General features: G+C 36.3%; 1 protein-coding gene across 4 annotated transcripts; it reads left to right on the top strand.

Annotated features, from left to right (window-relative positions):
• Positions 1 to 21,230, top strand: mphosph8 (M-phase phosphoprotein 8). Of its 4 annotated transcripts, none has more exons than XM_024286049.2 (14): positions 157 to 447; positions 2,704 to 2,850; positions 3,358 to 4,377; positions 4,455 to 4,551; positions 6,071 to 6,319; positions 6,471 to 6,593; positions 6,750 to 6,838; positions 17,624 to 17,764; positions 17,894 to 17,980; positions 18,153 to 18,307; positions 18,396 to 18,547; positions 19,550 to 19,674; positions 19,800 to 19,883; positions 20,441 to 21,230. In XM_024286049.2, exons 1-14 carry the CDS (start codon positions 346 to 348, stop codon positions 20,480 to 20,482), a joined length of 2,613 nt encoding a protein of 870 aa, XP_024141817.1. In that variant the 5' UTR covers positions 157 to 345; the 3' UTR covers positions 20,483 to 21,230. The 4 variants fall into 4 exon arrangements, with proteins under 4 accessions (XP_024141814.1, XP_024141813.1, XP_024141817.1 ...); XM_024286048.2 differs by having other exon boundaries at positions 159 to 447; positions 2,704 to 2,865; XM_024286046.2 differs by lacking the exons at positions 17,624 to 17,764; positions 17,894 to 17,980; positions 18,153 to 18,307; ... (2 more) ...; positions 19,800 to 19,883; positions 20,441 to 21,230 and adding exons at positions 10,284 to 12,588; positions 12,833 to 16,210 and having other exon boundaries at positions 1 to 447.
• The last annotated feature ends 5,654 nt before the right edge of the window (positions 21,231 to 26,884 follow it).

Raw genomic sequence — 26,884 nt, 5'->3', positions numbered from 1 at the left:
TTGTACTGTAGAAAAAAAATAAATTTTATGTTGTCGGAGCTCGTTTGACATAAAAACTTTTCCTAAATGTAACAAAAACATGTTTACTAACATAGAGTAAGGAGGTAAATTGAAAATAAAAGTGAGTATGATTTGAGGCTCAGCAGTCGAAGCCAGCACTTGAACGCAGCATTAGGAGGATGGGCGGTAGCTCGTTGGCTTGGGTACAGCCCACTGAGGAGCTGCAGAGAGCGGAGCACACAGTGCCGCCAGGTGCGGTGTCTTTTTACCTCTCAACATTGCGGCCCGTTGAGTGTCGAATACGAAAATAGCGTGAAAAATAGAAACTCTTAAAGCCCAGCAGCCATGGCGGCTGAAACCAACAAAGTCGAGCCCGCGGACAGCGAACAGGACGAAGAAGAAGATGTGTACGAAGTGGAAAGGATCATAGACATGCGAGTGGAAGAGGTAAAGCTAGCAGCTAAAGTAGCTGTCCAGCTAGCTTACAACAAACAGCGGTTTATTGTTTTTTTTATTTATTAGTTTTTTCTCCCTTATTTTTCTTGCACATAGCTCACCGACGACACTTGTACAGTCGGATGCGTATGATTGCTCACAGTTTAATAACTGAAATATGTAAAAGTGGTTTTCGTTGGTGGTCGCTTCTCGTCCCTTCCTTTTCTGCATAACTTCTTCCATGATGTCCGCTCGATTTCCCCCTCGCTAAGGACAAGGACGGGGTCTGCACTGTAAATTCACACAATGGTTCATACTAAAGTAGCTAGTTATTATAACTATATTAATTAATTAATGGTAGTTCCACCGCACGCGGGACTACTTGATGCTGTTAGCAACGCCAGTGTTAGATTCAAAAATAATATATTAGCATGCTAGCATTTTTTTCATTAACCCACCTTAAGTTTCTTCTTGCGTTTAAAAAAACAACAAACAGTTTATTCACGTGCATTTTAAAATGCTTTAACTGCAATTGCACAATATATACTTTCATAGCGCACTTTGTTATGTGCTCAGTATTTTTTCAACGTTTGTTGCAGCATCGCCTGACAGCCATGCAGCCCCACTGGGATATTCCTCCTAAATCCAGACTAACAAAGCTCGAATGGGCCACGTTTGCACAAATTATCACAGATTTCATATGTATTGCTGACATCTGAAGTGGCACCACAGAAAGTGAAGCAGTGGAGCAAAGGGAGCACTATTTTCAATCACTTTTTGTGACCAAAATCAGACGTTCGGCCAGTTTCTGTGTGCGTCTACCATGCTTCTTTCTCGAAATTGTTACTCAAATATGATCTTTCATCTTAACAATTTATTAAATTATGCATTCTTTCCACTGTGCTTTGACAAAATATCCAGCTAAATAATAAGCTAAAAGGCATGAAAGTAGATGAAAATGTATTGTTTTTTTTGTTTTGTTTTTTTTTGGCTATATTAAAGCCTCTTAAGCAATAGTAATATTGAATTTTAGTTAGCTTTACAATAACTTTTGTGTCTGAATATTTGCATCTTAAATGTGTTCTGAATAGATTAAAAATTTCAAGTGGAAATTGCACCTTTTCTTTTTAAAAGCACCTCTTTTAACCCTTAACTGTGTTCAACCCAGTTGAGTGAATGAGTTATTTTGTGACATTCATTTTGCATGATCATCATTATACAGTTTGATTTATTTCAAGCAATAAACATCAAAGTATGCATAGATAAATCTAATTAAGATGGTTGCTGTACCTATTGTGTATTGGGAAATTCAGATCATATTGAAATATTTTTATTTATTTGTTTTACAAAATGTCCTTGAAAAGTCTGATCTATTGTAAGAGTGTTACTAGTGAAATTTTAATTATGACAATGCTGTATTTAGCCAGTTTTTTTTTTAAACTGTCATTTTCTTAGACATAGTTTCTTCAGAGCATCAGGAGTTATGTACAAATTTACTTCTGAATTGTGGGTTGGACTGTTGGTGCAGAGTAAGCCTGCTTCCCCTTCCCATCATCCATAATGAGAGCTTTTTTTTTGCCATTTCTGACTAGTTTACAGCCCCTCACGCTCCCAACCTGACATTAGCGATGCAACAAAAATGCAAAGCAATATTAGAGCTATCCAGCCGTACAGTTTTGAGTCAGATGCCAGCTCAGATGAAGGAAGAAAAGATGTGCATGGATCTATTTGTCTAGAAGTGGATGCATCAGAGTAGAGCGGAGCAGGGAGCTTGTGGCCTAACAATTGTAGCTTCTACATTACAGCTACATGCTTTTTTTCAAGGCCATTTTTTCATGTGCTCCTGCTTTACAACGATTAAAATAAATACTCAGAAAGGCGATTTTAAGCATGATGTTCATTATTTATGTCCATTATCAAATGAAAATGCCACACGAACATGTTGAAAACACAAAAAGCAAAATTTTAATTGGAGTCAGTCTTTCAGTACTAATGGAGATTTTTTAGTTTTTGCAAAAAATACAGCTATTGAAAGAGTAATACACTACTTATTAAACATTTTATTTTCCACTAGTCTGTCTTTTTGTCTAAAATGACGCTTAACTAAGTTTTCAATTATCATAATCAGCTGCAACGATTACAATGAGAGCATGCGTTATTTTAAATATATAAGTCGTGTTTTTTTTTTGGAAGTTCTTTGTGGTCAGATGGTGAGCACTAGCTTTGGAGAGACGTTCCTAATGATCACATGGTTTTGTTTGTATCCAGGGTGAAGTGCTTTATAGAGTGCGTTGGAAGAATTACTGCTCTGACGACGACACCTGGGAGCCAGAGGCTCACCTGGAGGATTGTCGGGAGGTCCTCCTGACTTTCAAGAAGCATTTAACTGAAGCGAAAGCCAAGAAAGAATCGGAGGTAAAGAAGAGTGTGGTAAGTTGGGTTGTACTGTTCACTACACTAGTTAGCTGGTTACAAATTGCACTTTTAATTACAATAGAAAGTTATTACAGACTTGAGGTCCAAATGTCAACGACATAACATATACATAAATAAAAACATACAAATTAAAATCCAAATAAAGCATAAATTATAAACTTAAAGGGTTAAAAAGCTTTCCTTATCGGGTTTTACCTGGCAGTAATCCACAGTGTCAGGATCTTTTTGCATTGCACTTGTTTAACAGTTTGCACAGCAATTATTGAGGTACTCAAAAACTTTAGTCACTTGTTCCAATTCAGAACACAGAAGAATTATCTTCAAATTATTTTATGTTTGATCCACATTTTGGTAAGATTCATGCTGGAGGCAGTTTTAGTTCTGAATATAAAGCAGCTGGAACAGTTCTGGACTTTGTGTTTAATGAAAAATTTGGAGGAAATGACTAGAGATCGACATTTTGACAATGTTCTACTGTCTGAACAGAAACCGCTGCCGTCCAAGAGTGAGCTGTTCGATGCAGACTCAGAGAGCGACAGTGACAAAGACCGTCCCACTGATGCGCCCATCAAGAAGAAGAAGAAAAAGAAGAAGATTCAAGACGAGGACGAAGAAACCCAGTTGAAGGAGAAAAAGAAGAAGAAAAAAGACAAACGTAGAGAGGAACTTAAACCTCTTCCTGCACCAGACACAGATGATGAAGAGGAGAGCGTGCTGACCCCGCCTGCTTTTACGAAGGAGAAAAAGACTGTATTAAAGAAGCGGGTTGCAGACTCTGACGAGGAGGACGAGTCTCTTCCCTTTAAAAAGCACAAGAAGGACAAAGAAAAGGGCGAAGGAAAGCAAAAGAGGGAGAAATTAGAGGAAGGGAAGAAAAAGAAAGGAAAGAAGGAAAGAAAAATTGAAACGTCTGAAGATGAGATCACTGCTCCATTAGCAGATGATCTTAGTGAAGGCCCTTCAGAGTCACAACTAGAGGAACCGGCATCGACAGAAACTTCAACAAAAGCATTTGACAAGACTGCTGCAGAGGAAAAGTCCAAATTAAAGAAGGGTAAGTGTGAAGTTAGGCTTCAGGGCATCAAAGATTTTGTTCAAGACAGGAAGAATAAAAAGCCAGAGAGCACCCTAAAGGAAGGCACCCTCCAAAAAATCAAAAACCTCACTTCTAAAAGCAAAGATGATAATGCGCCGCAGTCAGACTCCAGCGATGGCTCCACCCTACATAAGAAGTCCAAAAGCAAAGGGAGCGAGAGCTCCTCCATTCAGCCAAAAGTCCCTTCTTCCTCAACATCCTCCTCCTCCTCCTCGTCCTCGGTCACCGCTGCAGCCACCCCCAAGACTAAAGAGGAGGAAACGAGCAAAGAGGACATGCTGGGGCAGAAGGATGCTAGTGGCTCAACTAACCTGTTTGAGAAGTTCCTGTTAAACTGTGAGGCAAAGGACCGAGCTCCCCGCAGGCCGCCGACCTCCAGCGCAGAGAAGAGCACCAGCAAACCCACAAAGGTACCGCTTTTCTTTATGCTTTAAAAATGTGCTTATGAGGCCCTCAGGTTTCTTAACAAAATGTTTTTTTATGTTAGTTGATAGGAAAGATTGAGAAGAATCCCAAAGCATCCAAAGAGCCTCTTTCTCAGAAAGCAGAGCCTGAGAAGACTGAAAGGACCAAGCAGTCAGAGGGTAAGTCTGACATGCACTCGTTCTGAAAATCTGCTGAGGCACATGGATAAAACCATGGGACGATTTAGTGTCAGTTGTAGTCTGTCATTTTAGAACGGAGTTTGACTTTTTTGGGAGGTGTACCATGACAATAGATCATCAACATCTCTCAGTCCTCCTCACCCTGTCTCACAGTTTTTCATTTTAACCCAGAGCTTAAAAATAAATTTAAAAAAATTGACAATTTTTTGCCGTCAAATTCTTATTTGCAATATTGTTCACTTAAAATATTTTTTCCTATTTTCTTTTTGGATTACCAGTTTTGTTTGGTCATCGAGACTGTTTTAGCATGATTTAAACAGGCTGCAGTGGTGTAGCGGTTAGCACTCTCACCTCACACAGTGAGAAAGTCCTGGTTCAAATCCCGGCTGGAACCTTTTTGAGAAGTGTGTATGTTTTTTTTCTTCTCGTGCACACATGGTCCAAAAGCGCGCTTCGTAGGTTAATTGGTGACTCTAAATCATCCCTCTGGTGTGAATGTGATAGGGATAGGCTCCAGCATCCCGGTGACCCCATACATCTGTATAGCAGATTTAGAACAAGGATAAAGATTTAAACTTAAAGATGGAACTTTTTATGACTAAATAAGGTGTTTTTAGACTTGAACAAAAAACAAGATAATCATTTCAAAGAAAATCAGTTAATGTATTTAATTAATTCAAGCAAAGATCTATTCATAATGATCTATTTAGTTTTTTATTTTGAACTCACTATTAGCAAGCTTGTTCAAATCATTATCTAGTCTTGACTCAGGTCATCTCAATGGTAGCTTTAGTGGGTCTGTTCCTGTGGAAGTCAATTAGGTTATTAAATGAATTGATAATCGCTCTGTCCTGAGGAAAACCCACGGAAGTGTTGAACTGATTTGTCACTGCTCCCCTCTCTGCACATTATTCTATTACAACTGCAAACTGATGTGTACACTGTTGTCTACCAGTGTCCTCTTTTGTTTTTTTGCAGTAAAATCGGATGCAGAACGTTGTTCTTGAATAAGAGTGACTGTAGCCATTTCATTTTACAAAAGTGTTCCCTCGTTTTATTGCTGTCTCCTTTTTTCTTTTTTTAAGTGAACTGTGTTCTGTGTCGTGATTGGCTGCTGACCTTGTCAATCAATCTGCCTTCCAAATCTCCTGTACAGAATGTGTTCAGTTTGCTAAATTTACATAAATCTTCTATCGAGATCAGATCTTCGCCTTTATTCTATAATCCTGGACTTATTTTTCAAACGTGAAAATGCTCATATCTGTCTGAGAAAATAGTGTAAATGGTGTAGTGAGGGATTTTCTGCTTTTAAACATCTAGAATCCTTTTTTACTCTATTCATGCTATTCTGGGTTGTTTTTAGAAGGTAGCACTGCAATAAATGAGGGAACAGTAGTTTTTCTATGCTTTAAAATTGTAAAGTTAACCCCACAAATATAAAAATCTAAGAAGAGCTTTTATGAGACTTGAGTGCCTGTCTGATTTGCTCTACCTCCAGTTTCTAGACCTGGGCAGAGTTACGGCTTCAGCCTCGACAGTGATGAGCGGGACGAAGAATTTACTGGAAAATCGCGGCCTGGAGACGATTCCCGGGAGCGGAAAGATAGGTCAGAAGAACCACAGCGTCCAGCCTGGGAGAAGAGAACCCCGGCTGATGACAGGAGAAGGAGAGCAGAGGACAGTGAGCCCAGACTCTACTCAGCATGTGATGAAACTCAAGACCCAGCAGAAGGCACAGACAGAACGGGTACTTTAGCATCTTACAAATGCCTCTTTGTCATTTCTCATCTAATGCAGCTTTAGCTTTAGAGATTTCTATCTTTGTTTCAGAAAAAGCAAAGGCTTTTACTAAATGCAGTGTCTACCTAATGACTGTTCTTCATCTTTTCTTGTTGCAGACAAAAGTCAAGCCACTTTGAGTCTAGGAATGGATCTGAACCTAGACTGGATGACTCTGGATGACTTCCAGAAGCATCTGAATGGAGAAGATGAGATCTTGTCAGGTCCACCACTATCACCAAGTGAGTGTTTGGACGTTCTGCACTAACAATCATTTTTTTTCTTCTGTATACATGGACCTCCACTTAAAATAAGAGTGTTCTACTTCTTAGTCTCATTTCTGAAGTTCTGGAGCTTTCGAGTTTGAACTTAACTCTGCTTTACTTGGGCCTTGTCAGGTGAGTTGCGAGATGCTGTGAAAAGTGGCGACTACATGGCTGTCAAGTTGGCGCTGAATTCCAAAGAGGACTACAATCTTGAGCAAGAGGTACGTGCCATCTTTTTGGAAAAACTATTTGGTAAGAAATTATTGTATTTTTAAACGTGTCTAACATTAGCTTTCCCACTTAGTTTATTTTATTCTTTTTTGCTTTGACTTAGACAAAAAATTAAATCTTTCAGAGCTTCCAATTCTGAGCTCACAATTGCACATTTTTACAGCTTGCACCTTGGTTGCCCCTGTTGTGTTTTTGTGGGAGTGATTACCGTGGAACATGCTAGAATGCATGTTTATTTATGACCAGGGTCAGTGGAGCTGTTGTCATCCTGATGATAGAAATAAAAATAGAAATTTAAAGGATTGGACATTAAAAAAACAACAATACTAGTTTAAAAAATATCCTTTAATTTTTGGAAACTTGATAGTGCTAAAAGCATTTATTAGTAGTAAATATGAAAAAATAACTTGTGAGCCAGAACTTTCTCTGGAAAACAAACTGCTTAGACACCTTCAAGATCCACAGCCACAGATTTGTATGTTTATGATCTTCAAACTCAAGACTTCAAGATGTTTGTCACGCCTTCAAAGGACATTTGTCTACCCAACAAACTAAAGGTATGTGTTTTTTATTTTATTTATTCACTTTTTATTTGCAAAGTCAACATTTATACTGTAAGTGTTTAGTCTTTCCTTTCTTGCAACCTCAATGTTGTTTCCGTTGCTAAATATTTCCATCATACTATATGAAGATTTTTCTACTTTAAGTAAAGGAAATATAATATTTAATTAAAATGTAAAAGCAAAAGAAAATGTTTTTTAGCGTTCTTAGCTTAGATTTGCTTTTGTAAATAGTTGGGATTTAATGTTGGTCCAGTGTCTCTATCAATCTCTCCAATTTAAATAAACCCAAGCTACCCTTAACATCATCCATGTCTACAATAACATAGCAATGAGGCTGTTAACCCTTTAACCTTGGAGATGTCGCCAACAATACCTAAATAACATGCTCTTTGACTTGTAGATCTTCAACCGTTTATGCTATCAACATGAATCAGCTGATTCCGACGCTGAGAAAAGCTGGTTTTCATATTGACTTTGCACTAACATTTTACTAATGTAAAGTGTTAGCAAAAAAATCCCTTTTCTCTAGCAAAACCACATTCTTACTGTAAAGTGTTGCATATCAGCACAAGACTCCGCTTCAGAATCCGCCTGAATTACATGAATTGCGTTAACAGAAGAGTTACAGTACACTTGAGCTGAAGCTCTAGTGTTAAAGGGTTCAATGCTAGCTCCTCCCACTGGCAAATTTGCATTAGGGGTGTTACGTTTTTAAGCACATATTTAGAGGGGAATTTCACGCAGTCAAAACTAGGTGTGTAACAGATCACAGATAATCCCTGATCCGTACCGATCACAGGCCACAGTTCGACACATGCATGTACTTCGGACCACCCCCGCATGTGCACACACCTCGGGTTTGCATAATTGAAATTAATTGTCTGTTCACATCGAATGCAATTCGCGTCAAATTCATATAAATCCTCTTTGTTTTAACAAGCGCTGAAGTAGCTGCTCGACAGTTCTCCAAAAGTGTGATAACTTGAAGCTTCTGCTGCATATGGGAGGAGCTCCAGTCAAAAACTTTTCTCGACTTCATCATGGAGGACCCGAATGGTGAAATATCAGGTTATTAATTTTAAGAGCTGAAGCATCGGTACACGTCTCTGTTCTGGGTTCAGAAAATCTCCCAGTTAAGATCCACCATAGCAGCAGCTGTCCCGCAGAGGAGAAAGCCGCTGCTCCGTAACATGGACGTGTGCATGTCAGGGGACAATGGTATGACAAGCCAAAACGATCATAAATTGCCAGGAAAAGTGGGCACGGTAGAGCCTTCTTTTACGTATAACAATTATTTTAAATATTTAAATGTTCCCAGAGTTAGTTTCAACTAAACAATTAATGCCAAAAAAATATTTTAAGTTTAATTTTAACTGATTTGTGTATGATTTATTTTGGACATCAGCATTTTAAGGAGTACTCCAGATAGATTTGGGTTTCAACACTATTTTAAGCATTCTTTTCTCTCAGTTTTTGTAGATTTTGTCTAAAGACATGTAAATGTAATCAGAAAATGCATGTTTTAGCATTTTGTTTGTGTTCAAAGTTTAAAGATGTTTTGTTTTTATAAATGGGCCTCCATTGGCTCATATTATTAAATATTTGTTTTGAAGGTTTTCCAAAAATCTATTTTAGGCTTTGAGCTTGTTTTTTGCTGATGTTTTTTTTAATTTTTACTTTTTAATGATCCAAAAAATGATCTGAACCATGACCCTAAAACCATGACACGATCTGAACCGTAAGTTCTGTGATCCGTTACACCCCTAGTCAAAACACGGTAGGGCGGTTTTAATACGGGAATTGTGTTTGGTGTGAATATGTTTATAAGATAACAGCTGCAAGTGTCTCAAGTTAGTGAAATCTCTTTTTGGTTTTAATTATTCAATGTCTTAACTATTCCTCTATTACTTGGTTAATCTTTAAATGTTGTTTTATTCACGTTGGCATTGAAAAATAAATACAATTTTAAGAATCTGATTTTTGTTTATGCTATTACATGAAAATGTATTTTGTAATGAAGTTTATTGTTTTTGATGTTGTATGTAGTGGCTGCTATTGACATTTTAACTGTAAAAAATTTTGCACTTTATACAATTACATTGTTAGTTTTTGAAATTAACAGCTTTCATCTCTCTTTTCAGTGAATTTTTCAACGCAGGAAGTTTGTGGACAAGAAAGCCCTTTAAAGCAGGTACATGAAGTATATTAGAACCTGTATCATCCATTACTCATTTTAGCGCAAAACATTGGGAAGATTCAAATATGTAAACAGTAGGACACTGTTTTAAGTGTTTCCATTTTTTCATTTTACCTTATTCTGAATGCATTAAAGAAGTCTATCGATTTATTCTGATGCTAAACTGCTCTACAAGCCCAAATTTCTTCAATATTATGTTAAAATATATTTGTATATCGAAGTCCGTGCATGTAGGTGATGCTCATGATGGTCGTTTCATGTTCTAGATCTCATCCATCATCCCATGACTATTTGGTCAGACAATTATATGTTAAAACTCTGCTTGATCCAATAAAGCCATTAATCGCTCTTGAATGGGTCACATGTGGTTTTTGTACGGAGTTTTTAAATGTGTTCTTTTTTTTAAAGCAGACATTGAGTTAAAGAAAAATGTGTAGTCATAACTTTGACCCTTCGTTTGAAGGAACCTGGGTTGCAGAGGGGCATTGCCAAGGTGCTTAACGTGCTATAAAAGCTATTTAAAAATGTGCAAATACACAAAATTATTAGTATAAAAACTTCAAAAAGAAAAAATATTTTAGAAAAAATATATATACTATATAAAAGATTTTATCCCCCTTGAAGTCCAGGGTCTGGGTTTAGAAATGAGTCTTACATATACTTGTTCTTTTACAGGATTGTGCTATTGGTGAGAGGAAGGCATTTGAAGGAGAGAAGAGCTCGACTGAAGAGCAAGGCTCAAGTGACGCTCTGACATTCACCTCTAACCTTGATTGTGCAAGAAAAGAAGATGTTGCTTCAGAAGCTAAAGAGAATATCTCACTAGATTTAGGTGTCCCACAAAACATTAACAGTATGCCAAGCTGTTCTGAGCAATCAATGAAGAAGAGCAATGAAAACAACCAAACTGGAAGCAATGCAAAATACAAAGCAGAGAACTTACCCAGCACACATGAAAGCCAAGAAAAAAACGATCCGAAAACTGTAGAAGAAAAATCCTTTGGTGTTTTATCAACCAATAAGTGTTGGACCAAAGAGGACAAAGAGATCATAAGAAAAGAAGATGATGGACGAGAAGAGGACACGACAGACAAAGAAATGTCTCCTGGTGCAGCCAATAAATTAGATGAAAAAGCAGAACATGTAATTATAGGTAAATCATGTGGCACAAACCAGGAATTTTCCCAGTCAGGCAAAGAAGGGATTAAAAAACCATCACTTCGACCAAGAAAAACAATGCAAATCCAACAACCAACGAGAACAAGTCTAAGGACACGCAAAAAAGTTCTTTATACAAAGCCTTCCAAAGCAAAAAAAGAAAAAGGTAGATCATGGAAAAAACATGTTTGCTTGTATTGCAAAATGGCTTTTAAACAACTGGCAAAGCATTTAGAACAGAAACATTCAGAAGAAACTGATGTTTCCAATGCAATACGCTTGCCCAAAGGTTCCAAAGTCAGACAAAAACTGCTTGATCAAATTCGGAACAAAGGGAATTTTGAGCTGCCCCACGTTCTCGAAGATGATAAAGAAGAAATTGTGCCCAAGATGCATCTGGAGAAACCCATCTCATCCGTCCGTGACTTTCTACCTTGCCAGTTTTGTTTTGCATTGTATCGCAATACAGATTTGTGGCGTCATGAACGATCATGTAAGGTTTCAAAAGAAGTTAAAAGTTCTGAAAACTCAAAAACAACCAAGGAAAAAGAATTTGCTTCTGGACTGCTTCCAGTGTCCGATTTCTTAACTGAAACATGCAATGAAATCATCAACGTCATGCACCAAGATGAAATCTCCAGACATATCAGAACAGACCCTCTAATCTGTAAATATGGCAATGCACTGTCTGTAAAATATGCTAATGACAAGTCCCAGTTTTCTTATATTGCACAAAAGATGAGAGAATTGGGTAGATTTGTGCTCGCTGTAAACGAACTTGATAAGAGTGTTAAGTATTTGCATGAAGTATGTCTACCATCTAGGTTTGAATTGGCTGTTGAAGGGGTCAAAAGGGTTGGTGGGTTTGACCCTAGTTCCAGTAAGTTCAAAACCATTTCCCTTGTCACTAAGATTGGCTACTCTTTAAAACGAGCGGCAGAAATCGCTTTTGGAGAAAGTCGCATGACAGAAGACCGCAAAACAGAAGATGAAGTGAAAACATTCATACAGCTTCTTGATACAAAATGGAACGAGTCTTTTTCTCGTAAAGTAATTATACAGTCTGTGAAACAAGAAGTTAAGAAAGTGGAAATTGATAAATCAACTGTTACAGAAGATTTGGTGAAACTCCACAAATTTATTACCTCAGAACAGGATTCAGCAACCAAAGACCTGAAAGAAAGTCCAAGCATGTCAACTTGGAAAAAACTCTGTGAAGCCACTTTAGCTGATGTGTGTCTCTTCAACAGGGGAAGGGTGGGAAACATTGGGAGACTCCTCCTTCAGACATATGCTCAGAGAAAGATCAAAGGCACATTTATACCCTCTGCAGATCAAGTCAGAAAAATCACTAAACTCGAAGAAGCACTTGGTTCCACTTTTACAAGACTAGAACTTGAAGGTCAATATGGAAGGAACATGTTAGTTTTGCTAACGGACAGGATGGCTTCATCACTTGACTTACTTGTTGAAAGTAGAGATCAAGCAGGTGTGTCAAAAACAAACCCATACCTGTTTGCTAGGACTGAAGGTCCATCCTTCATTAGAGGATTAGATTGTTTTAGAAGGTCTGCCGTGGAGTGTGGCGTTAAAAACCCGGAAGCACTACTTTCATCTTCATTAAGGGACCAAGTTGCCACCTGCTGGCAGCTTATGAGCCTCAGGGAAAGTGAATTGGATGACGTTTCAAAGATTGTGGGAAGGAGCAGCCAAGAATGTCACATTCTTTCACAAAATACATCCCAGCTAGAGGAACTGAGTAAACTACTTCTGAAAATGGATCGAACACGACCATCAAGTCCAGCAAATACTACAAAAGAGGGTAAATACCTCCATGATCATTTAAGTCTTTGTGCTTTTATGTGTATTTCTCTGTTTAGCTATATTGTGGGCTGTACTAGATTGATAAGATCTAAAGAGACTTTAGAAGAGATTCAAATGTATACCTATTGCATCCTGTTTTTAAGTGTATTTGTGTTTTTGCGAACTGTGGAACTTCTTCATTCATAGTATACATTTTGACGTCACGTTGGGACTAATGAATGTTTAACTTTTTGTATGTTTAGGCACAGGACGGAAACCTCTCAAAAGAAGACCTTGGAGTGAGAAGGAACAGGCTGCTGTAAAACATTACTTGAGTGAATTTATCTCAAGTATGAAAGTTCCAGGCAAAAAAGAATGCAATGCTTGCATAGCTGCTGAACCAGATCTTGAACAAAGATCTTGGACTGATGTCAAAAACTACATCCACAACACACTACAAACACTACGGAGGAGAAAGAACCAACAAAAGCCTGACAAGACGGTAGATGTTTCAAACCCAAAGAGTCCGAAAGCTGCTGTCCAAAACACCAACGAAGTGACAGAGGAAACAAGCATCTTTACCATGACAACAGTGAATCCAGATCAACTGAGTGAAAGTCCAAACTGTTGTATAGCAGTTTCATTGCCTAATTTAAGAGAATCACTACCATTTTCCCATGACATGACCTCAAGTTATTCATCCATGTGTTCCACCAATATTGACATGTTACATACAAATCAGTCATTGTTGTCGAGCTTCACTCCCCTGAATTCAACTGATAATCAAGTGGTCCCTACATTTACCCCACATAACACCACTGATTCCCTAATGTCTGTTTACGCACCAGAGAATGGTGGAAGTCTGTCAATGTCTTCTTTATACACACAGAACACATCGTGTTTATTACCACCACCTTTGTATAGCCCACATGACATTACACATTCACCAATGATTCCTTCTTTCACTACATTTAATCCCCCAAGTACTTCAATGGTTCCTACATACACAGACCTAAATGTTTCAAGTGCATCGATGCCCATCAATAGCTTCTCAACTCTAAATGACAGATGTAGACCATTTGTGTCTCCATTTACATCTCTGAACCATTCAAACACCCCAGCTTATCCCACAAACCCACACAGGACACCAACGGTTGCACAGGTTGTTCCGTCAATTCATACCCCTTGTGCTTCTGACAGTACACTAGTGGTCCAAGAAAACAAACAGATGTGCTCCCCAGAAAGTCAAGTCAACCCAACTGTCAAGACTCAAAAGAGGAGCAAAAGGTTGTGGAACGAGGATGAACAAGCAGCTGTGAAGCGACAACTTGGAGACTTTAGTAAACTTGTTAAAGTTCCAGGGAAGAAGGATTGTGATGCTTGTTTAGCGGCTGAACCAGCACTGAGCACCAGAACATGGAGGGAGGTGAAATATTTCGTACATAACTCAATTCAGTCTTTGAAAAGGAGAGGTCATGATATTGCATCTAAACCAAGTACACCACAAGAACCAGACACTCAGATAGATACGGACTGGGATGGCCCTGTATATCTGTCCCTGTAAACATTGAGTGAAGATTAACAGAACACTACTGGAAAAACATTACAGTTTCAAAAATATTTGGAAAGACTCAAGAGGCCTGTGACTAGAGGTTCAAGAGAAACACATTTGTACTGTTCCAAAGTGAACCCTGGATTCTAAATTGATATTTGTCTTAGATACCAGCTTAGATATTATTTTCTGACAGCTATACTAGTCTCTAAATATACTGTTTAAAGTATTCCATCATGTTGAAATTCTGTTTTTCTACCCCCATTATTTATAGTATTCTTATACATTATTACAGTTGGAAAATAAACACATTTAATTTCTTTAAGTTTGTTCAGATTAAGTATTTTTACATACAAAAGCATTGGATGCTTTCAGTTCATTTGACCATTTCAACCCAACTGTGTAAAGGTATATGATCAAATTATAAATGTGAATCTCACTTCATGTTGGCTAAGATTTCTGGTCATGATATTCTCAAGTCTGCTCTCACAATGGTTTGAAGAATTCAGTCTGAACTAGGCATCACACTTCTAAACAGAAACACTACATCTGTTTGGTGGAAGTTTTCCCCTCTTGTAACTAAACTGAACTTGCTGTAATTCTGTACAATATCTACAATTACAGTTTTTCCTTCTTTAATAATTACTGTAGCATTTATAGACGTTAAAGACAAAAACAAATCTACCAGCGAACCTTTTTATTTGAAATGACTGGTGTTGTATAATTTCCAAAGGTTAAACCCAAGTAGCCTGTTATACTTTTGATTTGGCCAGTAACTTGTTTATCTTGTAAGCTGCAGTGTTAATGACCTAATGTACTTTCTTTTGGATGTAAAAAAAATGTTTTTGTTTGTTTGTTTTTAAATATGGATCCAGTTTGTCTGATTTTATTTTTATATTACCAATCGTCTTGTAAGCACTACTGAGTATCTGGAACACTTCAATTTGTTGGATTTGTTTGCATACCATGAAACCTGAGGGATATATTCTGTGTCGTCAGTTTTGTTTTTATTTATTTATCAATAATACTTATTTATATTGTGCTCCTTTCAAAGCATTATGGCTGTATTAGTATCTGCTCATCTGTCTTTCCACGTATATGACCTTAGGTTGCATCTCATTTGTTACCCATAGGGATTGAGGAAATTGACCTTTCGTTAAACTCTTCTGAGGGCTTTCTAGACGTAAAGATGTTTTAATGACTATGTTTGACCATGGGAGTGGACGTTGGGTAAATTACCTGGCCCAAACTCTTCAGTCTCATTTATGCCAAAGTTGTTATATCATATGAGGTGGTAGAAATTAGCAAGTTACAGGCGTTGATTTCTAAATCCCTGTTAAAGATTCAGACTGTTGCCTCTATTGTAACAAATGGCAGATTTGCTATTATAGTATTTCTTCTTTTTATTTTTTGGATAATCTTAGGTTTTCTATTTTTTTTACCATGAAGTCTGCCCTGCGACAGACTGGCGACCTGTCCGGGGTAAACCCCGCCTTCGCCCATCAGTAGGGTTAGGCTCCGGCACCCCTGCGACCCCGAAAGGGAAAAAGCGGACAAGAAGATGAATGAATGAATGAAGTATTAGTCTTTTTAGTTTCAAGATTCTTTTTGCCAGGTTTTGTTTTTACACTGGATGTTTAGTGAGACCTGTAGAGAATATGGACTGTTACTCAGTAGGATGTTTAACTTGTTAGCATTGAGCCTTTTTGTAGTTCTTTTAAGAATCGACAGCAAAGGAAATAATTTAATTTAACTAGCTCTTTTCATTTTAAACTGAAATATCTAACCAGTGTTTATCCTGCATCCAAGAAGTTAGTTTTGGATGTTTGCAACAGACTTTCAAATTAAGTTCTTTAAGACTGACTTTTTTTTTTTTTTTAAGTATTTTTGCTTTTGTACTATAATTGAAATGCCCCTGTTTCAATGTGTTGCAAAGGTCATCCTTTTTTTCTACAAGTATTTTGCTACTTTGTGAGCACACATTGATGCTTATTCTGTTTAAGATCTGTTTCCTTCAATAAATGCATATTTTCAAGTATTGTACGGAACCCAAACCTTTGCTTGTACAATAAATTACTACTTAACTTACTGTTTGAAAATGTTTTTTACAAATAATTCACCTGTTTAAACTGGTTGACATGCTTGATTTACATAAAATTTTAACACATTTTTTAACTATATGTATTATTAAAATGATTAGAGAATTACTGCAATTGCCTTTGTTGTTTACATTTTGGTAATGTTTAAAGTGAATTGTGCAATATTCTTGGAATAGAAAAGTAATAATACAATATAAATATTTCGCTTTATAGATTTACTTTAGCTTTATGAAATAACCTTAATATCCTAAATTTGTTTTTAAAAGAAGATGGTGACAATGAGGTTTTCAACATAAAACTCTCTCTATAATGAAACTTTCATGTATTTTTTACCACCATGGTCATTTCTCTTGCATGAATTGTAAAAGGAAATAGACATGGTTTCTGTTCAGAGCAACATTTTTTTAATTGCTAACACCATGAATGAAAAGATTTGAAGTAAATCTTGCACAACCCCCCCCCCCCAAAAAAAGTATCAAAAAAGCTTCTTTAAGCCCGAAGTACCCCATAATTAGAAATTATTGATTATAAATAGAAGTTATGCTAAATTTAATGGGCATAGAGCAGGGTTTTTTTTATTTGTAGTCATCTAATTAAAATACATGGTTAGAGGGTGATGGAGTAACAGAATCCCAAAATATTTGGACACACAGCTGGTATTTTTTTTAATTAATTTATTTAGGTTAATCAACAGGGTTTGTTGGGACTATAAAAATGAGTTAAACATTTTCCAGTCAGGGTTATTCATATGAAACATACGTTTAAAAACTCTGTATTACCTTTTTTATCTTTAGTTGATGTTCAAGTTTAAGTAAGTGTCAGACTTCATTGCTGTTCTAAAGCCAAACTTCTCCAAAGATTTTTTAAAGAAAAAAAAAAGCTTGTGGAATTTAAGCCTCATGGACAGAGTGAAGAAGTTGCTGTTTCATTAATTTACTGAAATTGGATAAAATGCTTGAAATTGACACAAAAAGAAATGTCTTCTGTCACTAACTGTTTTTACTTGTTCAGCCTAAAATTTAACTCACACTTTGTTTTATTTAAAAACTGACTTATTTTAACATTGCGCTTTCTTATGGGGTCCAGATGACCCCAGCCTTAGATTGACATGTTATCCATCCCATGACAAAGCGGATGAAGGTTGGGAAGGATTTCATGTCTGCCATGCACACCAGTGAGAATCAAAAAAAAGTTCTGCATGCTGTCTTGTTGGGTCCAGATGACCCCACTTTTAATATAAACATGCCTAAAATATCACAAGGGTTACTAAAATTAAAAGCATCAAAGCGTTAGATTGATATGGGTAGAAAATCCAAACCAGTTTACCTGAAGTTCTTAATCGAGCCATAAATATTCGTCCCTGTTTTTTTGTTCAGTTCCACAGTTGTCTTTATTTTTCACAGGACGTCAGTGGCATGTCGCTGTGCATGCTGGCAGCAGCGGGGGGCCAAGACGACATCCTCAGGTTGTTAATCAAAAAGGGGGTGAGGGTGAACGCCAGACAGAAGAACGGGACCACGGCGCTGATGCACGCGGCTGAAAAGGTCTTGTACTCCGGAGAACTTCAGTGTCTGCAGCTCTGATGGTTTCAGCATCATTGCAGCAGAAGACCTAATACATATTTTGACATGAAGGACAGATTTTTATTCATGCTTTTTTCCCTCTAATAATAGAATTTCTTGACAACTGTTGCAATCCTCCTGGAGGCTGGCTCCTATGTCAATGCTCAGACACTGGGAGGAGAAACGGCACTAATGAAGGTAAATATTTACTCAACTAATTCCTTAATAATGTTGCTCACAAAATAAACATTTACCCTTTAAGTTGTTTCTTCTTGAGAAATTTGAAGATCCAGACCAAAATAAGCTGCTCTGCTATTTAGGTTTCTTCTATTACATAAACAGTAATCAAACCAAATCATCTTTATTTCAGGCATGCAAAAGAGGTAACACTGACATAGTGCGCCTCCTGCTGGAGTATGGAGCTGACTGCAACATCCAGTCTAAGCACAAGAACACAGCCTTGTATTTCGCCAAAGTCAGCAACAACCTGGTGGTGTTTGACCTTGTAAAGGAACACATCAATGTGTAAGTGAAGTCCCAAACAATCAGCTAGATTTGTTTTTTTTACTGATGTAGTTTTAAAAAAAATTCTGCATATCCTTCCTCATGTTAGGCTGTCCAGCGTCGCAGAGGAAACCATCCGAGCGTACTTTGAATCCCGCCTGGTGCTGCTGGAGCCCGTCTTCCCTTTAGCCTGTCACAGGCTCTGTGAAGGGCCGGACTTTTCCCTGGAGTTTGGCTTCAAGGCACAACCACAGCCTGAAAGTAAAAGTTTTTCTATGTAGTTAAAGTCCAAACTGTCTGGTAACTATTCTGTACAGAAAACAAGTTCCTGCTGGGTCAACATTCAATTATTATTTAGAGCAAACTCTTTTCACTGCTAAGATCCAAAAAAGCAAATGGGCATTTAAGTCACATGTGTAAAAGTCGAGGCCCGGGGGCCGGATCCGGCCCTCCAGGTAATTATATTCGGCCCTCCAGATCATTTTATGTTATTGTTATTATTGACCCGATGTTATCTTGCGCTCATTTCTGTCTTGTTTAATTTTGACAAAATATATTTTTATGGAGGGTCAAATATTGAAAGTTATTTAAGGTTTAGGTTGATTTTTTTTATTTTTCTCTGGAGTAATATTCCTGCCTTTTCATTATTCATAAATATGTTAAAAAGTTACGGTTTTAACGTTTTAAAAATTGTCATTTTGCTAGATTAGTTGGACTATTTTGGCATTTACTAAGATTTGTTTAGGCTATTTTGGAGTTTAGGTGATGTTTCAACTACATGCTAGCTCTTTTGGCTAATTTAGGCTTGTTTCAGTTTTTTAGGATATTTCCAAGTTTAGCCATTTTTTTCAGGTACATGCTAGCTGCTTGGCTAACCTAAGGGTTTTTTTGTTTGTTTTTTTTAAGGTTAGTTTGGCATTTAGCTAATATTTCAGCGTTTTCAGCTATCAATTTCAGCATCTTCAGCGGCCAAATTCAGCTTACAGCATTCACACTAGCTTTATCACTGGTAATGCTATATATTTAGTTCATAGTCATTTAAAAAAAAAAAAAAAGTAGTTTTAGAGTGTTCAATAAATGTTTATCCTGTTCGGCCCATGACCTAAGGTGTGTTTTGGATTTTGGCCCCTTGTGGGATGGAGTTTGACACCCCTGATTAAAGTCTTAGGTGACTTTAAATCTAGTGCTGTTTTGCTCTTATGAGCGTAAAATAGGTCATCTGCTCGTTTCCCACAATGCCTCTGTCCTTTACTGGTGTTCCAGGTTCAGGCATCCTTCTCTTCATCTTCCATGCCAACTTCCTCAATGAGATCACAGCCAGGCTGTGTGGCCCGTGCAGCGTTCACGCCGTGGTGCTCAACGACAAGTTCCAGCTGCCCATTTTCCTGGTCAGTTCAGCAGAAGACTCTTCATTTTTCTAAAAGAAATAATAATTAGGAGTAAATATTTCAACAAACAAGTCCTCGATTGTTGTAATTTTTTGTCATTATAATGGATGTTTTTTTTTTAACAGGATAGTCACTTTATTTACTCCTTCAGCCCAGTTCCAGGAATCAACAAACTCTTCATTCGTCTAGCAGAAGCTCCAACAGCCAAGGTGACTTACACAAACACATTTCTAAATACAAAAAAATTAATCTGGATTTCTTAATGCTTTTCCTGTTCATGAGTTCAAACTTGCATACATTTTTCTGAAAACAGTGAGTTTGCATAAACAAAATTAGGTGTTTTCATGTAGAAAATGTTTGCAGCTCACCCGAGGATTTTAATAGAGATCCAAACTAAAGGGGTTCAGTGTTTATTTTTTTTTTCCAAAAGCCTTCTTTTTTATTAGTAAAGTGGTGAAGTATGTTAGTCAAACACCTGGGACTCTACAGTGTAACAGCAGAACCAGGCAAGCTCCACAACTTTGAAAATGTATCTTGATTTGAGCTGAACTTTAAAAGTTGCCACAGAATCCGTTCAGTTTTGCCTGGTCAGGCCCACCTGGAGGCTGCAGAGGGGTGAACCTCAATTTGCTCAAACATTTGGTTAAAGTTGTTTTTTTCACAGTTTAGCTGTTTCAGGCTCTTTGGAGCCATTTAATGAAAGGAAATTGAGGAAAAACATGTTTTCTTTCCCGTTTTAAATGTTTCTCTACACTCCATCCTTCAGGTGAAGCTCCTCATCTGTGCGTACCGAGTCCAGCTGCAGTGACGCTCCTTCAGAACCCGTCCAGCCCAAAGCCCGGCTCCACCACTCAACTCCGAGCGTCCGAGCCCGCCTCCGCTCGGGCTGCCTTCACTACAAACGGGTGGAAGGAGGCTCCCAGGACCTCACTGAAGTAACTCTGAAGACTGAAACCCTCCTTTGTCGTGCCTTCCTTCAAGCTCCGCCTCCAGGGTGAAAAAGATGTGTTCTAGGTCGTGTGTTTGTTCGTTTTCTATCTTTATTTCACACTTTCTCACTTGTGTATCTGTACAAATTCTGTGTTTTAACTCCTTTTAAGTTGCTTCTTTTAACCAGGAACTAATCAATTAATAGACAATGGTTTTCACATTGACGACTGGAGTTTGATCACTTCCTCATTTATTTATCTCTGTCTAATACATCAGTGAGAGGGTATTTTGAAGAGGTTTTAGTCAGTTACACTTTATACTTGTTTCTTTTGTCGGGGGGGTCTAGTCTGTACATATTCACATACTATATATAAATGTAAGCATCTATACGACTGCAGTGTGTCATGTGATGACTTGATGAAACGTGTGGCTTTTTTGCAGCTCTAGAATACAGGTTAAGTTATTTTTGTGCAGTAAGAAGCTCAGAGGTAAAATGTTTTAGGCTGCCCTGCTAGAAAATTTTACATATTTTTACATGGAAATACTAAGTCAGTTCAGAAATGTAAACATTTTTAGAGACTGTACTGATATAAAGACTTCCCATTAAAACTTTACTTACTTCTTTATGTTGTCCTTGCTTTGCATTTCTGTTTTAAATAAAAAAAAATCACCTTTTATAGACCTGCAGAACATGAAAACTGTCACTGTTTGATTTTTATTTATTTTTAAGAGAAATTTATGAAAAACCTACAAAGAGGAAAAGTGTATTTCTTTTTTAGTTTTGTTTTCTAGTCTAAAATGTCAACAGAAATTACAATATTTTCTATTTCTGAATGTTTTGCTTTCATGTACAGTTTATGTGTTAAACTATTAATAGGTCAAATTAGTAAAATCGAATCACATCTCAAAACAAAGACTAAAGATTTAGGTTTTGGAAATACCAACATGCATGTTTGCTGGATGAAGTTCTTGCGCTTTACGTAGAGGTGAAGCTGAAGCGACGATGCTCCACGACCTTGATGGATGAGGTGGGGACGGACCGGGTGATGGAGGAGCACCATCATTTTTACTGTCTTCAGCAGGAGCGTCTGACCCCTGCTAACATGCAGCTCCCAGGAAGAGCAAAGCAGAGGCTTTTCTCACCATTCTACCATTAAAGTGCTCTAAAGATGTCATAAAGTCAGATGTATTCAAACTTTGGGGCACATTTTTGTGTGAAATGTTATATAGTATGAAGCACAGACGTCACTAAAGCCCTTCACTTGAAACCTTTATTAACAGTTTTATTTTAAATGTTATTGAATTTAATGCATGACAATATAAAATTAAAACATTCTGAGCTAAAAATTTTAAGAACTGAAAAGACAGAAGCAGATTGGGGAAGAGAATAAGGGAACATCTGATGTTATTGCTTCAGTCAAGACAAGACGGACTTTAAAGAGACGATCATACAGAGAACGGGTCCAACCAACCTTAGCAAGGATAAGGAAGTAGCAGCTGACTAAATTAGACGCTAAACAAATGGACTGAAAGACGTGATCAGAAATAAAAGACGAAGAATAAAATCTACTGAAACCTTTAAATTCATCTGGTGCACGCTGCACCCCAAAGAAATCTTCAGAGAAAATAAACATGGAAACTGGTTGAAGATGTTTATTCTCATTCATGAATATCCTCGTAATCATCCGTTCATCATCTTTCTGTAGCAGCTTGATAAGCAGATAAAGCAAAGTACAACCCAAACTGGTTGTTATAAGTCATTCTTCTTTAATTTAATGTCTTGATTTTATTTATTTAAGCAAAATGTTTGTTCTGCTTCTTCTTTAAATACCAGTAAGAAATGTCCAGAAGTCTGAAAAACATACAGCTGCAGCACAAGTCATTTTGAAATGAAAAAGCCTTTTTAATTGGAGGTTTGTCTTTGCAAAAGTAGAAAAGTATTCATCATTTTCTAAATTAGTTGAAAATTAATATTTTAAAAATGTTGATTTTTTTTAAGTATGTTTTTAGAAAAAAAGAATAAAAATGATATCATGCATGTGGAGTTTTGCATCCATGTTCTGAACCGGCTTAATCCCTTTTGGAGTCGTGGGGTTGCTGGAGCCTATCCTAGTCATACTGTTGGGCAGAGGAGGGGTTTACCCTGGACAGGCTGTCAGTGCATTCCAAGACCACACAACCAGGTACATACACCTTCACATTCACACCGATGAATAATTTAAAATCGCATCATCAGTTAACCAATAAAAAATGTTTTTTGGAGTGAGAGGAAAATGGAAAACATTTGAACTTCACACAGAACCAGAAACCAAATCCCAGGAACCACCAGGATTTCTTTTCACAGAACACTCAATTTGAAATCAACTAAATGGTAATTTTTATATATATATGTGATATGAATTTAATTAATTTAGAATTTAACTTGTTAAAATTAGTTTAGCTCTATAAAACTATGTTTTAATAAATTTAATTGAAGTGAATAAAACAAAATTACATTAAATGAACTAATGCAAACACATCCATAAACATTTGTTACACATCCTGTTACACTTAATATTATTTAGTTAAACACAATACAGTATTTTATATCACAGCTCCAGTATCAAAATAAAGTCCCTGTAACAAAATTTAGTGTTTAAATTATTATGATCACTAAAGATAATTGCATTAATTATCATTCAAAATCAGTGTTCTTGTAACTGTTGAACCAACTTATAGAAATGATGTTAAATGAAAGGTCTGTATTCTCTAAATAGTCCACGAGGGCTCTAATATTGGAAGTCTTTCTTCTGCTTTTAACTGAAAGCCTTACTTCTGGTTTAACAGAGTTTTTAAAGTTGCTTTAAATTATGCAGACAGTGTTTATAAGGTACTTGTCCAGGAAATTGTTTTCTTCAAAAATAAACATTTATTTTTGCTTCCCAGGATTGTGCTGTCACTGCAAATATAGCTCAAAAGTACCAATTATATTTACTAGAAAAAAATTAAGACACTTTTTTAATGAATATTAAATATTATATTTTTAAAATTGAATAAAAATTGTAATTTTCTCTGACAGAGTTCATATTTTATTTTTATTTTTTACAAGGGTTTTGTAATGTCGGCTTGTTATCATGACCTGAAGATAAATTCAAATTCTAAGGCTGAAAGCTGATTTACTCAACAAGTGACTTTAAAATGCTTACTTAGTCAAAAAAAAAAAATAATAATAATAATTTGTATACTTTAGGAGTGGCTGCAGAGGAAGTGATGTTGAATCCGATCTGCACGTTTCCATTGCATCTGAACGCGCCTGGTCCTCTCTCATTTGGACTCAAAAACAGTTTACTCCGTAAATGTGCTTTTCTGATACATTTCCAACTCTTCGCAGATCTCCTTGAGCAGCCAGTCGGGATGAAATCAGAGAGGAAGGCTGGGGTTTTTCTGAACGCATGAACTCTGTCAACCCGGACCCCAGCCTTTGATTGGACCCGCGCTGCGTGCTGCATGGCAGCGCGGGGAAACCTGGGAAGAAAAAGCTTCTCATCCGCAGCATTTCTTCCTGTTCCTGCTGAGCTGGTCTCAGTTGGCATAAACTATATCATTTGTATTAATAAAATGCAATTAACTTGATGGAGCGATTTAATTGCCAACCATGCTATCTCAGATTGCTCGTGTTGCGCATGCGTGGCAAAAATGGAAGAAAAATACGAATGGACATTGGAAAAGATAGGAAAACAACGAGGACTCACTCTGTTTCTGTTCTGAGATCGAGCTCATTGTGGGGGTTTAAATAAAGTTATTCCCTATTTAAATTTGCATGATTAACTTTAATAATATAATAGTAACCAACTTTGAACACGTTATGCTTTGATGGACATGTTAATGAAAATGCAAATATTTATTTTTGTTGATTCTGTAAATATTTTGTGTTAGAAAAGGAAATGGTGGAATCTTCAAAGGTCTTCACTCACTTGTAGGGTCATTCCATAATTAGAGGACATTTCACGCCCCGCCCATCAGGTATTAAATGTTCCACAATGCTGAAACATGTAGTTTATGACTAAAGTAAGTTGTCCTCAAACCAAATCTTAAAAAAATTAAGAGAAAAGAATGCTTGAAAATAGTTTTTAAAATACCAAATAAGTCTGGAGCCCCCCTATAAATGCCATTATCCCATTGTCCCACCCCACTAAAGTCCAAATCTTAATTAAAAGTTTTCTAATTGAATTTATAAGTCCTTTATAAATACTTCATTTGTGTCCATTTTAAATGTGGGAATGTGTTTTAAATATTTCCAATAATAATAAAATCAGAGTTTTCCAAAAGAATGTAGAGCAAAGATTATATTTTTAAGACTAAGTTAGCCTAAAATAAATCTCTCACTCAATTTTTTTGCAACCCATTTTTTTAAACAAATCTTTGTTTATTTAAAGTTGTTTTTCCTCTTAGTCAGCAGTAACAGATGATCCTGAATGAAAACTAACCTGCTGTGATTTATTCAGACTCTACAAATTACTACTTGTACTTTGGTTCCTTTTGTTTCCTTATGGTTGCTGCCAGTACCTGTAGCGTTTTGTGTGTACAAATAAGCATTTTGTGTGTTAACATTTGGATTTTGTGGCCAAAAATGAGCATTTTGTCTTTTCAAAATAGTATATTTTTGTGGGTTCAATTTAGCATTTTGCTCTCACAAATTGGTATTTTGTGACCCCAAATTGGCATTTTGTGGGTTCAAATAACTGTTATGTGAGTATAAATGAATATTTTGTGTTCACAACTTAGTATTTTAGCATAATCAAATCCTACTACTAATTTGGGGCCATAAAATTGGCCAACTAGTTTGTGCGGAGACAATACTCTTGTGTGAGCACAAACTGCTGAATTGTGCCAAGAGAAAAAGGGTAATTTGTGCGCACAGAACACTAATTTGTGTGAGGAAATTTATTTGTGCACTAATAACCCTAATTTTTTTACCACAAAATGCTCATTTGTGACCATTACTAATTTTAAACCGCTAAATGCTCCTCTGTGCCAACAAAATGCTTGCAAAATAGTAATCTGAGCAACGAAATACTAAAGTAGCCTCAAAATGCTTGTTTCTGTGCAAAAAATACAAATTTGTGAACTCAAATGAATAAATTAAAGGAATGCTTTTTTTATTTTTATTTTTATTTTTTTAAGTCATGTCCTGGTCTCTGTGATGAACAGATCATTGATATGTTTATTTTGGATAACCTTACAGACACCGTCATTTATGACATCACAAACAAGCAGTAAAAGTAGCACCTATACAATAATTAATTTTTTTTTTCATTTTTTAAGTTGTGTTATATAAATTTTGTTTAAAACTTTTTGCTGTATATTTTTAAAAGGAAAATTTAAAAAAAAATCTAAAAGTTTGCTCCCGTTTTATTCTCTTGGTGAGGAGTTTTGCATTTGTTTGAAATAAACATCCCTGGAGAAACAATGTTAATTTTCAGGAAGCATTGCATCACTATCCTTATGAGGAAATTTATAGATCTACACGTACAATTTGTTACTCATTATTCGTGACCATTTTTGTCCTTTTTTTTCCTCACAAAATGCTGGAACAATGATCTGTTTTTTAGTTTGTACTTGATTACTTTTAAAAACAGACACTATTTTTTTTTTTATTATTATTAATAATAAACTATTTTGACAGTAAAATGTTTTATATATATATCTAAAATCAAAATTAATTGATAAACACACTTTATAATAGTAAGATATTTATAAAACAGGCAGAAAAGCTACAAAATATATTTTTAAAACTCATAACAGCAAAATTTTGAAGAAATTTTCGTCATTTCTATTGTTTAGCCCCTCAAAATGGCCTTGGTTCCAAAGCATGTACCATCCTAAGTGACTTTTGCATTTACAAATTTTGGGTTAAACCTCAATGGTCTCTGAACTCACCACTGAGTTTGATTGACACATTGTCTCTTTTAAACTACAGAAATTACACAGACCCCTCATCACTATGGCTTTCTCTCAAAATTTAATGTGAAGGTTTCAAAAAGTTTGTCACTTTGAAATTTTTGGTTTAAAAATAAGAAGACATATAACATAATATCATGATACCCTTGGAAAAAAATCTTTGAAATTTTGCCTGTTTTTTTAAGACATTTTCCACATTGTTTTGACCTTTTTTTAAATCAATTTTTGGATTTATAATTTTAATTTAGTCTCTACACTTGTAATCTTTAGTTAAAGAACATAAAAACTATTTGATCTTATTATTTATTATTTTTTTGCAGCAAAAATGATTTAAAAAAAT

Source organism: Oryzias melastigma, linkage group LG21 (assembly GCF_002922805.2).
Source record: "Oryzias melastigma strain HK-1 linkage group LG21, ASM292280v2, whole genome shotgun sequence".
NCBI lineage: Eukaryota > Metazoa > Chordata > Actinopteri > Beloniformes > Adrianichthyidae > Oryzias > Oryzias melastigma.
The sequence above is the reverse complement of the archived record's forward strand: the minus strand, read 5'-3'. Positions and strand labels throughout refer to the sequence as shown.

Bases quoted from the DNA above. Each gene is read 5' to 3' on its own strand.
- mphosph8 (XM_024286045.2), top strand. From the start codon at position 346: ATGGCGGCTGAAACCAACAAAGTCGAGCCCGCGGACAGCGAACAGGAC. The intron at 4,378-4,454 runs GTACCGCTTTTC...TTTTTATGTTAG, and splicing joins GCACCAGCAAACCCACAAAG to TTGATAGGAAAGATTGAGAA. The intron at 12,589-12,832 runs GTAAATACCTCC...TTGTATGTTTAG, and splicing joins AGCAAATACTACAAAAGAGG to GCACAGGACGGAAACCTCTC.